This window comes from Equus przewalskii, chromosome 4, assembly GCF_037783145.1.
Source record: "Equus przewalskii isolate Varuska chromosome 4, EquPr2, whole genome shotgun sequence".
NCBI lineage: Eukaryota > Metazoa > Chordata > Mammalia > Perissodactyla > Equidae > Equus > Equus przewalskii.
Genome location: NC_091834.1, coordinates 107,351,360 through 107,363,507, shown reverse-complemented (window position 1 = coordinate 107,363,507; position 12,148 = coordinate 107,351,360). Strand labels below are relative to the sequence as shown.

General features: G+C 51.0%; 1 protein-coding gene across 8 annotated transcripts in view; it reads left to right on the top strand.

Annotated features, from left to right (window-relative positions):
- Positions 1–12,148, top strand: part of PTPRN2 (protein tyrosine phosphatase receptor type N2) — a 924,814-nt gene that overhangs the window by 605,132 nt on the left and 307,534 nt on the right. For 4 of the 8 annotated variants that reach the window (XM_070618091.1, XM_070618089.1, XM_070618096.1 and 1 more), the window contains 2 exons: positions 3,293–3,439; positions 6,286–6,350. In XM_070618091.1, the coding sequence (XP_070474192.1) occupies positions 3,293–3,439; positions 6,286–6,350 (212 nt within the window). The remainder of the gene's footprint in view (positions 1–3,292; positions 3,440–6,285; positions 6,351–12,148) is intronic. The other 4 variants (XM_070618094.1, XM_070618092.1, XM_070618095.1 and 1 more) reach the window with 1 other exon arrangement.

Sequence of the window (12,148 nt, the reverse complement as noted above, 5' to 3'; positions counted from 1 at the left end):
GTATAAATCTGAAAGACAGTTACTGGTCCACACCGCAGGGCACCTGTCCTGGGTCTGTCCTAGTCATCTTTATGTGTGTGCATTTTTGGAGGAAAATAACGGGAGAGCTGGTTAACATCTGCATTCTGGGTGAAGAGTCTATGGGATGGAAGGATGTACCAGACATTGCAAAGTGAATTGTAACAGAGACAGATGTGATGTCCTGACTCAGGCTGACAGTGATGGTCCACCTGCCGTGTTCCATCCATCACACCTGCAGAATAGGTGACATACTCCTGGGGGACTTTGCCAGCAAGACTCTGAGTGACAATGACCCCTCTGTGCTGATGCTGGCCAGACCACATCCAAGTGACACGGTCATATCTGGTGGCCCTCTTTCAGATGGATGTTGGACACAGAGAGCTGCATGCCTGCACACACACCCTTCCAGCCACTGGCGCCCCTCACCTGACAGACCTCACCTGACCACCTCAGACAGACGCAGCTGCTATCATGGCCCCCGTTAGGATGTCAGGTCAAGAAGGCTTGTCTCATTCCTCACAAGGCCGAGCGCCTGGCACAGGGAGTGTCTGAACAAGTGCGTGGATGAATGGGTGCAGGGGGAGAGGTAATTCTCTCATTCAACCATGCTTCCGTCTGGCTAATCCTGAAAGTAGCTGGTGGTGGGAGATGGAGGCACGCTTTTAGGAATAGACATGACCAGAAGCACCTCCAGAGTTTCTGATTTGAAGGCCTAGACGGGCAGGAAACAACATTTTTACAAGTGCCCAGGTGGAGGGGTCTAAACCCACTGCTGCGAGGAGAGGGGAAGGAGCAGGCTGTCCTGAGAGAGGAGAAAGCAGGGCCTCTCCTGGCTCCCCTTGTGCAGAAGAGAGAAGGGCCCGTCCCGTCCCGCGTGGCTCTGAGAGCAGGCGGAGCTCAACTTGGAAGTTCCTGCGACATGTGACTGTTGCAGGAGGAAGATGTAACCTGAGTTGTCTAAACAAGGTCGCGAGGGACACTTGAGCTGATGTTCAGCCTCTGAAACGAAAACAGAAGCATCGATCGACAAATGGCAGCACTGGGGATGAGAGATGATGGGCACTGCAGAGCAGCGAGCAGGCAGATGCTGTCCTCCTCCTGTGAATGGCCTCTGGCCAGGCTGCCACACGGACCCAGAGAAACAGCTGAGGAACCACTGCCGCGCGCCGAGCCCCATGTGTGCACGGCACAGAGGCTCCACACAGTCCCGCAGCCACTTGTCAAGTGGGCATCGGAGTGCCCAGGTCTCATAAGGGAAACTGAGGCAGGGTGCAGTTCAGTAACGAGCTCAGGACACAGGCTGGCCGTCCTAACTGCAGATACCTTGTTCTGTTCAGCTCTGTGAGGAACTCCCCCCTGCAGATGAGAGGAATGATGGCCAGCGAGGAGCTGAAGGTCACTAGGCATTATGTGCATGTGTGGCTGTGTGCCAGTCTCCACTTTTAAGAGAAAATGTCTTGGGAACAGGTTTTGCCCAGGACTTTAAAGGATAAAATGGGAAAATTTTATTGGATAAGAGGAGGCAGACTCTGCTATCCATGCAAAGTTTGGGAAGCGGCAGCTGTCCATGGATTTCGTGTCATTCTAAGGGTAAAATGAGTAATTAATTGGCAAAACAAAGGGTGCCAGCAGTGAGCACCTGCAGGGACTCAGGGAAGCACAGAGGCTACGGAGCAGACAGAGAAATGGGCTTACAGGACGGTGGGTCCTCAGGACGTGCCATTGGTGGCCACAGAGCACGGGGAAGGGAGAGTGGATGGTGAGGTTCCGGGGCTGCGGGAGCCTAGGATTGGCTGGCATGGGGAGGAAAGCACGCAACTCTCCCCTCTGTACAGCCATCCATCACACGAAGGAAGTGGAGCCAGGGCCTCATTGCAGGCCATCCCGCAGAAAGGTGAGGAGAAACCGTTACCAGGGGTTGGACCAGGGCTCGCCCCATACAGCTCACCCCTGGCTCGCTCCGCCTCGACGTGGCGAGTCCGCTGGGGCCAGGGCTCTCTGTGGCCTCAGATCACTGCCCTGTGTCTTCTGGTGGATAATTCCCTCGAGTGCTTCATTCAGTTCTTGGTGACAAGCCATTTTCCCCTCAGCTCTTTTCATCAGGTTCGAGTCTCAGAATTCCCTGGGTTTCCTGCCTAGACCCACTTGCAGGACACTGACCCCGAGCAAGGCCAGCCTGGTGGTGTCCTCGTCGCAATTAGCATTGGCCTTGGGCTGTGGGCCAGACCATGTCCTGCAAATTTGTATGCTGAATCCCTACCCCAGAGTGACTGTGTTTGGGGGTTGGGGGTTAATTAAGGGTATATGAAGTCCTAAGGGTGGGGCCCTAATCCCCTAAGACCCGTGGCATCACAGGAAGAGGGAGAGGAAGACCTCTCTCCACACAGAGAGAGGGCAGCTGTGTGCGTCCAGGAAGAGGGTCCTCCCCAGACACCAGCCCTGCCGGCACCTCGATCTCACCCCGGGCGTCAGCCTCCAGAGCTGTGGGAAGTCGACGTCTGCCACTTAAGCCGCGGTGCGTGGTGTTTGTGGCAGAGCCCCAGCTGACTGCGGCCCCTCGGAGACAGAGTGGCTGTGAATCCTGCGGTTCAGACCTGGAGTTTAGGACGAGATGGATTCGCCTCTGGCTCTCGACAGTGCCACACCCTGTGTCTCCTCAGTTTTCCCATTTCTAAGATGGAGGCAACACAGTCTACTCCCTGGGCGTTTCCAGGGATGAAGGGAGGCCCAGTGTGCGTGCCGGCCTGGCTCGGTGCTGCATGTGGCCGAGTTATGGGTGTTTTCATTGTTTACTTTGTGGTTGGGATTTGACTGGCACTTTGGCCTTGGGTTGGTTCAGAAGGAGGAACCGGTCCCTGTGCTCTGTGAAGCCCTTTACAGCTTCAGAGACAGCCCTCGTTTACACAGTTTGGGTGGTTTGCCCCAATTGCTGGTGGTTTTGAACTGACTAAACTAACTTTTAAGCAGTCGAGGCAGCCTTGAGAGCAGCTGAGCAGCTGGCTGGGCTGTTGGAGTTGCTGTGTTTCCTGGAAAGAGAGCTCGCCTCGTGCTGGGCCCTGAGGAGCAAAGATGAACTGGCGCCTGTGCCCTCCACGCGGGCTCAGGCAGATGTGTGAGGGACCAGCCACGGCACAGCGCCATATCTCATGGACTCCAGGCCTTTACGTTGTTCTATGAACCACTAAAAAGCAAAGACACCACCAATTAAACTGTAACATAGTGCTTTCTAATCAGTTGGACTTACTTTCTGCTTATTGAATCAATCTTTCAGGCTCAGTCATCAAAGTTGCTGCTGCGCGTGTGTCAGAGGAGTGTTCTGGCTTCCACGTTCAGAGTGTCATATTCCTACACGACACCTGTGGGTTTTCCACACGACAGCATTGCCGGGTCATCAGGAGCATTTATTCATTTATCTTAGGTGAGGAAGATTGTCCCTGAGCTAACATCTGTGCCAATCTTCCTCTGTTTTGTATGTGGGATGCTGCCACAGCATGGCTTGATGAGCAGTGTGTAGGTCTGTGCCCAGGATCCAAACCAGCGAACCCCAGGCTGCCGAAGCTGAGGGTGTGAACTTCACCACTGCACCACCAGGCTAGCTCCAGTATCTCTTAAAGAGTCTATGAGATGATCTTCCAAGCAGTATCTCATCCAACCAGCCGACACCCCTTCTAGAAGTTTCTGGAGCTTGTCAGAAGGTGCCAGTGGAGAATTTTCTGATAGAAAGGAGACGCATATTCTTTCAAGGCCGTCCAGTGGTGGCGGCAGGCGACTGTTCAGTAGGCCAGGTTTGCACGCAGTGCAGTGACTCTGTCAGGCCCAACTGTAGACGCGTTAAGATGTAGGGGAAATGCACCTTTTAGAATCAAGGAAATATGATGTTTTAAGACCTAAAGTTTGGGTATAAACAACGTATTATACCGGTGGGGCTGGAGCCAGTTCGTACCAGCTCACTGGAGCTCATTTTTACTCTTTCAGGAATTTTGTGAAATTAAAATTTCACATTATGCCATTATAAAAAATTAAATTCTACATACTTACAGTTAAATTATGTTAAAAAAACAAAAAAGGACTAGATCCCCAACTCATCATTGCGCGATTTGTTTAATACATTTTACTATCGTCTATGCCCATGAGATTCTCGCCGTATCTATGTGGTGGAAACCCCGGATAATGGTGTGGTACCACCGTGCATCTCTCCCCAACTCCACTTGGTGACTTTATATGAGCATCCTGACGGCGTCCACACGTAGGAGTGACAACACCACAGTGCGAGGTTGCCTAGGGGTGTGGTGAGCCCACACAGCAAAGCTGTAAGATGCGAAGACGTGTCCTTGCTGCAGGCTCCAGGGGCGGGTGGTGCCAGGAAGGCCTCCCAGCGCAGGGCAGTTCAGGCTGCTTGCAAGATGATCGTGTTGTCACCGAGCTGAGAAGGTCGATGATGTGTTTCTGGCAGGGGAAAGGGCCTGCCTGAGGGCCTGGGGCAAGGAGACCAGCCTGGACCTCGGAGACTGGCTGGGCAGGGCTGTGTGTCTGCGGGAGAGCTGAGAGAAGGGCTTGGAAGCCCTGTTGAGGAGTCTGCAGACAGGTGAGCCAGGGAAGGAGTCTAGGCAAGAACCAGCAGTGTCTGGCCTTCTGCACATGGTGGAGATGGACCAGCTCTGACGGCGGGTCGCATGGGGCCACCACCTGCTTCGTAGACGAGGTTGTGTTGACACAGCCAGGACCACTCCCTGTTCCCTTAAGTCTCATCCTGCTGCCTTCACACTGCGGGGCAGGTGGTCTCTTTGGCAGGTCCAGCCTGCAGTGCCTGCCGCCGGGCCCTGCTGGACGCTGGCTGATCCTTGGATTGCACCATCTCCAGTGTTATTGTTGGGCTGGTGTTTCCATCCCTGAGGCTGAAATATCTGTTACTGCTTTGCAGCAAAAGGTGGAGTGCTCTTTAAATTCCACTTTTATGTACTTTCTGTTTCTCAGCCTGTTTAAGAGTTCAGTAACTATTATTCCCCCAAAAGCAGCTTGCCGTTCAGTAAATGTTTCCCTTGTTTGCAGAACAGTAAAATCGGCTGCTTCATGCTCTGTCTCTTACAGAACGTTCTCTTCCAGTCCAGGTTTACTTTGGGCCACGGCCCCCTGCCTCCCTCTGCTACCTCAGCTTAAAGTGTCTGGAGGCACCATCACTCCACCCAGACGGTGCCGCCTCCCTCTCTGAGTGCGTGGATAATCACCCAAATGTAAAAAGCAATGTTCACTTGTTCAAAGGGAAAACTTTCCACAAGACAATGAAGAGGCCTGCAGGGTGGGGAGTGCCATCTGCTGTGGGTCTCATTTGTATCACTCTAAGAGACGCAATTTCATTACCCAGATTCACGTACGTGTGTTACAAGAAGAGGTGAAAGTAATTGCTGTCTGCTTGCTCCCTCATTCTGCATTAATCACAAGCACAGTGCACTCTTCATTCTTAGGGCTTGCAGTAAAATTCTATTTTTTCTGGTTTTCATTTCCAAAATGATGGCTTTATCCAAGAGAATATTTCTGCAGAATCGTAAGCCAAGGTCAATTGCTTTGTGATCCAGCTTCCTCCCGACCAAGGAGGGCAGGTGGGCTTTCGGTGTTAGCATCAGGATTCTTGGGTTTTCATTTGTGTCTGCTAACTGTCTCCAGGGCTCATTTCTCTTGGTCTGATGTGGAGGGTAACTCATGCTCTGAAAGTCTTCCTTGTTCTAAGTCAGGAGCAAATTAGGGTGAAGCTCGTGTTGGAGCTGAATTAATATGGACTGTTTCTCACGGGGCACAGTAAGAGGGACTAGAGCGGCTCCCAGCCGTCTCGGAGTGAGTGCACACGCGCAGTCGGGCCTTTCAGGGAGTCTTCCCTGTGAACCAGAAGTCTAGCTAACGGGGCATATTTCCCAACGATTACGTAATTAATAGCCATCCTATTCTAAAATAAAACTTGACAGTTTGCAAAGCATGCATTCGAACAATCTCCCATCCAGTGATGACAGCAATTCTGAGGACTTCCCATGATGACTCTGTGTAGATGAAGCGGAAGGCGCACGGGCAGGCTGGCCCAGCACATCAGCTCCTGAGTAGGAAATGGGGTCCCTCGCTCAGGTTTTCCAGCTCCAGGCAGGTTCACACACTGCAGTTATTAGGCTGTCCGAGCAGTGGTGTAACGGAATTTTTCAATAGAGCAAAATGCTCAGGCTGTGTTGAGAATGTTACCTCTCCAAGCTGATGCCTCTGTTTCTTAATTTTTCCTAACAGTTGAAAACAAGGACAACTTGGAAAAAACATCTGGACTGAAAATCCTTCAAACCGGAGTCGGGTCGGTGAGTAACTGAGGGGCTGCCCTCTCAGATGCGCTCGATCGCGGCCTTGGTCTCGTCTCTGGGTGGAGGCCTGGTGAGCGGAGGCGGGGGGCGGTGAGCGGAGTGTGGGTCGGTCCGACGAGGTTGGAGGTTGTGCTGACTGTGGGGGGACCTGCTGGGTGGCGCACAGCAGCCCTCACTGACTGAGGGTGCTGACCCCTGTGGATGGCTAACTTGACGCTGCTTTTGGTTTCCTTTGTTATCATAATTTGGTGTCTCCTCAAGAAAAAGCAGTTGTGGATGAGAAAAACAGAGAAACCTTCAGAAAATGTGTACTTCCTCCTTCAGTGTTTCGTTATTGCTAAATTTGTGGACCTGAGAAAGCCAAGAGAAATTGTTCTTTCCTCCGGGATTCGGTGGGGCCTACTTCTGTCTTCCTTATTTAAAGACACATATTTGGGTAAGGGCCATATCAGAGAATGAATGCCTGCGTAATATAATTTAGAATCTATCAAACAGCAGTCATGTCCTAACATTGCTGTGCTGGTATGAGAAAGAGGTACTTGACCAGACACTCCATCAGCAATTAAAGCTGATGGCGCTCACCTCCGGGAACCCTGGCTGATGCCTGTGTTCCCAACCTCAGGCAATTTAATGAATTGTTCTCAGAACAACGGACGTGATTCCTCCCAGGAGTGGTATGTTGCCACTCATAAGTCAGCGTGGACTGAAACCAATCTGTGCTATCGCATTTGAAATTCTAGATTTCACGGCACTCCCCATTACAGATAATTAACTGTTAAGGGGCGGCTTATTGATGAGTGCTCCTTGCTAACCGCAGAGATGTCCTCCGCACAGCCACTTGGAGGCGAGCCGCTGTCTTTGGGGAAATCTCCTGTTCAGCAGTCGTGAGTCCTGGCTCTTGAAATAAGAGGTTGTTTAATTGGTGGTTCTTCAGCAGCAGAGGCCGCCGTGCTTCCCGAGCAGGGGTGTGTAAGAACAGCCTTGCGGAAGCGCACTGGGCCTTGAAGACACTCGTGTTGCAGTGACCCGGTGGGCAGAGTGCAGGAGAGAAAACAACTGATGACTGACAGAAACTTGTCAGAAAATGCTTGAAGGGACTGAAAGACACTCCCGTTCTTGTTTTTTCTCACTCCCTGGCCGGCTCAGCCTGGCTTAATGAAGCGTTTGACAGCTGAGGACTCTGGTCTTTCCCCACCGTAACGTGCTGTACCTTTAGCAGTCAGTGAGGGTGAGGTGGAAATCAGGAGTCTGTGGGGGTCCCAAGACCATCTGTACCCCGTGGAGGGTGCAGTGACCGTGGCAGAAAGGGCCAGAATGGCTTGGAGGATCGAAGTCCGTGATGGAAGCATTCCACTTTGGCTGCCTGTATCTTGGGTGTAGAAGTAGACATGAAATCCTCCTTGCCCTTCCTCTCCCTTCTCATCCCCGTGAAGTGGGATCCGGTTTGGTGCTGAGTCATTCCACAGGAGGGATATTGGTGTCCAGTGATCGGGGAGCAAATCCAGACTGGTCCAGGTTAAAGCCACTCGTGTAGGCTGAGCAGAGAAAGCTCTGATGCTGCGAACCCTCCCCCATTACAGGGCATGTCGGCCGTGTGGGAGGCCGGCTGGGGGCTTGGGAAATGTGCTCTGGGGAGCTGAGGCAGGTGCCGCCCTGGAGGAGGGGAGGCAAGGCAGGGCTGCCTTGGGTGATAAGGGGACCCCAGGGCTGGTTGGGGGATGCCTGGCGTGGCACCTGGCACTCAGTGGCCGTCCTCCTGATGGAAACGTGGTCTCCTGCGGTTCAAGAAAGAGAGGTAGGACGTGGCGATGGGGTCAGCCTGCTGACTGGCTGGCTCTAGTCAAGCATGGCTTTCGTACATACCCTGCCAAACATGTTCTTAAACATCACGAGATCTAACGCCGATATCAGTAAACCTTGGGCCTGAAGGGTGGGCCTTCCTCTCTGTCCTGCTTAGGACAAGCGGCTCAGTCCCGATCTGGGAGGACATGGGGGTCAGGAAGTTGTGACTTCCTTCTCCTCGCTCCTCCCCAGGGTCACCGCCAAACTCTGCTCTCAGTGACAATTCCTGCTTTGGTCCCTAGGCCATCTCTGGCAACCTCTGACCTCCAGTGATTTTCCTCATCTACCAGGGAATTGAGGGTTTTTATTCTCTTCAGGACTTGATGTAATCTGTTAATGAACAAAAATTCAACTCATAAATTTAAAAATCTAATTAGCTTTATTCAGTGATTTGTGAATCGAGGAGCATCCCATCTAGTAAATAAAAAGTAAGGCCTCTGGGGAGTTGTACAAAGTGGAAGTATTTAGAGGCAGAAACTGGGTGGGACAAGGAAGTTGTCAGCAAAGGAGAAGAAAGATTGTTCCAGGAAGGGCCCCCTTTCTCTGGGGGAAGGTGCAGGGGTCTTATTGGGCAGATGACCTCGCCAGCGCTGGTCAGGAATTTCTGGACTGAACAGTGTAAGGTCACCTCCCTGGGAGAGGCTGAAACTGCAGTTAAGTCTTGGTTTGCTTCCTGGGGGTAAATGACTCCCCCTTGAGCCTGTTATTTGTTTTTTTAAGAGTTCCTTCAATCTAGAGCCCATCATCAACTCTGCAAATTATCATCTGTTATCTCTCTGAATGTTGCCTCTCTCCCAGGTTCTCTGTTCTCACTACATGACTCAGTTTCCTCTGCTGTCCAATGGTGGTGATCACCGAGTCTCCCTCACTGGGTCGTTGTGCAGATTTGCTGAGATAATAGATGTGAATGCCTGGACATAGTGTGCACTCTGCAGATACTCTCTTCCTCGGCACCGTCCTTGGTACCCTGCCACGGTGCTCCTCTCAGACAGGTGTGGGCCTTCTCCGTGCTGTGTCTCAGACTGCTGTTTCATACTCACCCCTTTATCTCAGTGCCCCGTGATGGATTATTTCCTCACACTGTATTCCGAATCTCTCCTTCTCTGCATCTAGCCTTTTATAAAACTGAAATGTTAGATACTTTTGTTTAGTTACTGTATTTTCCACTTCCAGAAAACAATTGTTTAGTGCATCTTCAAATCTGTTTTTTTCTACTGACTTTTATGTTCATTATGTTTTTGATACTTTATCTTTTTAATCATTTTACAGCTACTTAAATTATAGTCCTATTCATACTCTTTTACTGTTTCCTAATATTGGGTTTCTACTACTCCTTTTTGTTACGCTTTTCTTGTGTGGTTTATGAGGGATTTGTGTGTGTGTGTGTGTGTGTGTGTGTGTGTGTGTGTGAGCTCACCTTCAGTGGTGATAGATTATACTAGAAGTGTGATTCTCTGTAAGAGTTTCTGCATGCTTTTTGTTTACTTCCACTGGGACCCTCAATGTCTAAGTGGATCCATTTCTGTGTTAATCTCCCACCTTGAAGTTTCTGCCCCTTTAAAGTAGTAAAATCCGTGCATGTGGCACAGGTCTGGTTTCAGCCTCCGTCTCCTTCCCGGGGTAGCAAGTGCTTGATCCTGGCCTCCATTCATAGGTGAGGCAGCTCTCCAAGGTTCTAGGCTTAATCTGAGGTCTCAGTTTTAGCCTTCCCACCTCCTGCAGCTCCAGGGCCATATCTGCTATCCTTGTGTGGACACAGAACCCTATACCCCAAGCCCCAGGTCTCAGGCCATCAAATCTATATAGTGCCAAAACCCCAAGAGCAGCTGTAGCTCCAGCTCCCCGTTACATCCTGGGTTGATTTCCCTCTTCATTTTGGAATCTGGAGATTCCCGTTCCTTTACTTTTGTCTTAGCTTTGTATGGTTTTAAGTGGATGCATTTTATTCAGTATTCCCATGTGTATCAGTGAGAGGACCCCCGCCCTCCTCAGCTCAGCGCACTGTTTGTTCATTCAGAGGATATTCACTGAGTGCTTGCTATGTGTCCGGTGCTGGTGTAAGGACTGGGGTGACAGCAGTGAACCAAACAGACTTGCTGTCCTCATGGAGCTTCCAATCCACCAGAAACTGGAGGCCCGTGAGGAACGTTTCATCTTTCCTCTCAAGACAAAAATCCTACCACCACCTTCACTGGTTTCTGTCTCGCATGGGCAAACCGTGTCTCGTCTCTTCAGCTCCAGTGTCCTTCATATCATGTCTACTTGTGGACACACTTCACAACTCCTGTCCCTCTCAATTTACACTCAGTTTACACACCTGGTCTCCAACCTAGTTCCCTGCTCTCGCTGTACTTGACCTTTGAGCCCCATGCATCTTGAAGTCTCCTTTTCACTTCTGTGTCCCACCCTGACCACACCCCTGGCCTATTTAGTCTGCACCCACCTCCCATTCAAGACCAAATCTTCAATACTCTTACCCTCACTTCCCCAGGCCTCCTCCAAAATCATTGTTTCTTTTCATTCACTCACCAGCAAATATTGAGCACAACTGTGTGCCGTCAGGAACGTCCATGCTTTAATGCAAATATTTATTTTCCTCCACTTCCCCCACTAGGTTGTGGTTTCTAGGTAGAAGGGAGTGTGTCTTACTGACTTTGCTGTCACCTCCTTGCTAGGCTGACTGATCTCACCAGAAATTCATCACCACAGATCTCAAAGGAAGCCTCAACACTACCAGACAATCATTTTAAGAATGTTCACCCTCCCACACTCCAAAACATCTACTTTTTAATTCTCCTCTTCCCTCATGTAAGCAACCACCCCTCCACACATGCACACACACACATAGCCACCCCCTTAGTCTGTGATCTTTCATTGAGCAGAAGAACTCTGCATCCTCCCTGCTTCTAAAGCGTCCAGGGAAATGCACGTCTTGAGCCTCCCCTCTCCCAGTGGATGAAGTCACCTGCTCCTGCCACGCCCTGGCCCATCTCCAGTCACCCCCGAAAGACCACCCTCCTGCTATTATAGTCTCTTTCTTGCATCCTCTGTTTTCCTGCTTTTCCGGTTTATTACTGTCAGCCTACAAATATGCTCAAGTATTTCCCATCTTATTAAAATAAAACAACTCCCTTGAGGCCCCAGTCCTTCTCACCCTCCACCATTCTCCATTTCCCTTCACAGCAAAACTTCTCAAAAACTTCGTCTACATTCCCTGTATCCAACATCTCACACCCGCTCTCTCCTTGCATCCCAATCAGATCTTGGCTGAAATCTGTTGTCAACACCACTAGTGGCCTCATAGTTGCCAGAACCAGTGGTCACTGTTCTGAACTTGAACTGCTTGTCCTCCTGGTGGCATTTACTGACCAAACTCCTATTTGAAGCCTGGACTGTGCTAGGGGCTCCCCCTCACACTTCGTACCAGCTCCCGTCTGTCGGATCCCCACATCTCTGAATGCCCCCAGGACAAGTCTTCTCCTCAATCCCCTCTGCACTGTCTCCCCAACACTTCATCCAGGCCCCGGCTTTTTATGTTATCTCTGTGCTGATGACCTGGGTTTATATCTCTAGCCCCGGCCTGTTCACTGTGCTCTAAACAGGCAGAGCTACCCGCCTCCTGCGTTTCTCTGCTTGGGGACCTAGTGAGGTGTCTCAGACTTAAAGTGGGCAAAGTATAACTCTTGGTGTCCCTGCCAGAGCCCGTTGCTGCCCCCAGGTTTTCCTCGTCTCATAAATGGGCACCACGTCACTATCAGTTGGTGAGGCGCTGTCCAGGAACTGGACTGACCTGATTCGTGGAAAGCTGAGCTGCGCTTAGATTATTTATGAAGACGACCATTTAGTTGTTGAAGGAATCACCCTCTGCCCATTCCAGATGCCCACCCTTGTCAGGTGTGGGCCGAGGGCTTCTGCCTAGACCAGTGGTCAGGGGTGATTGACCCACGCACGGT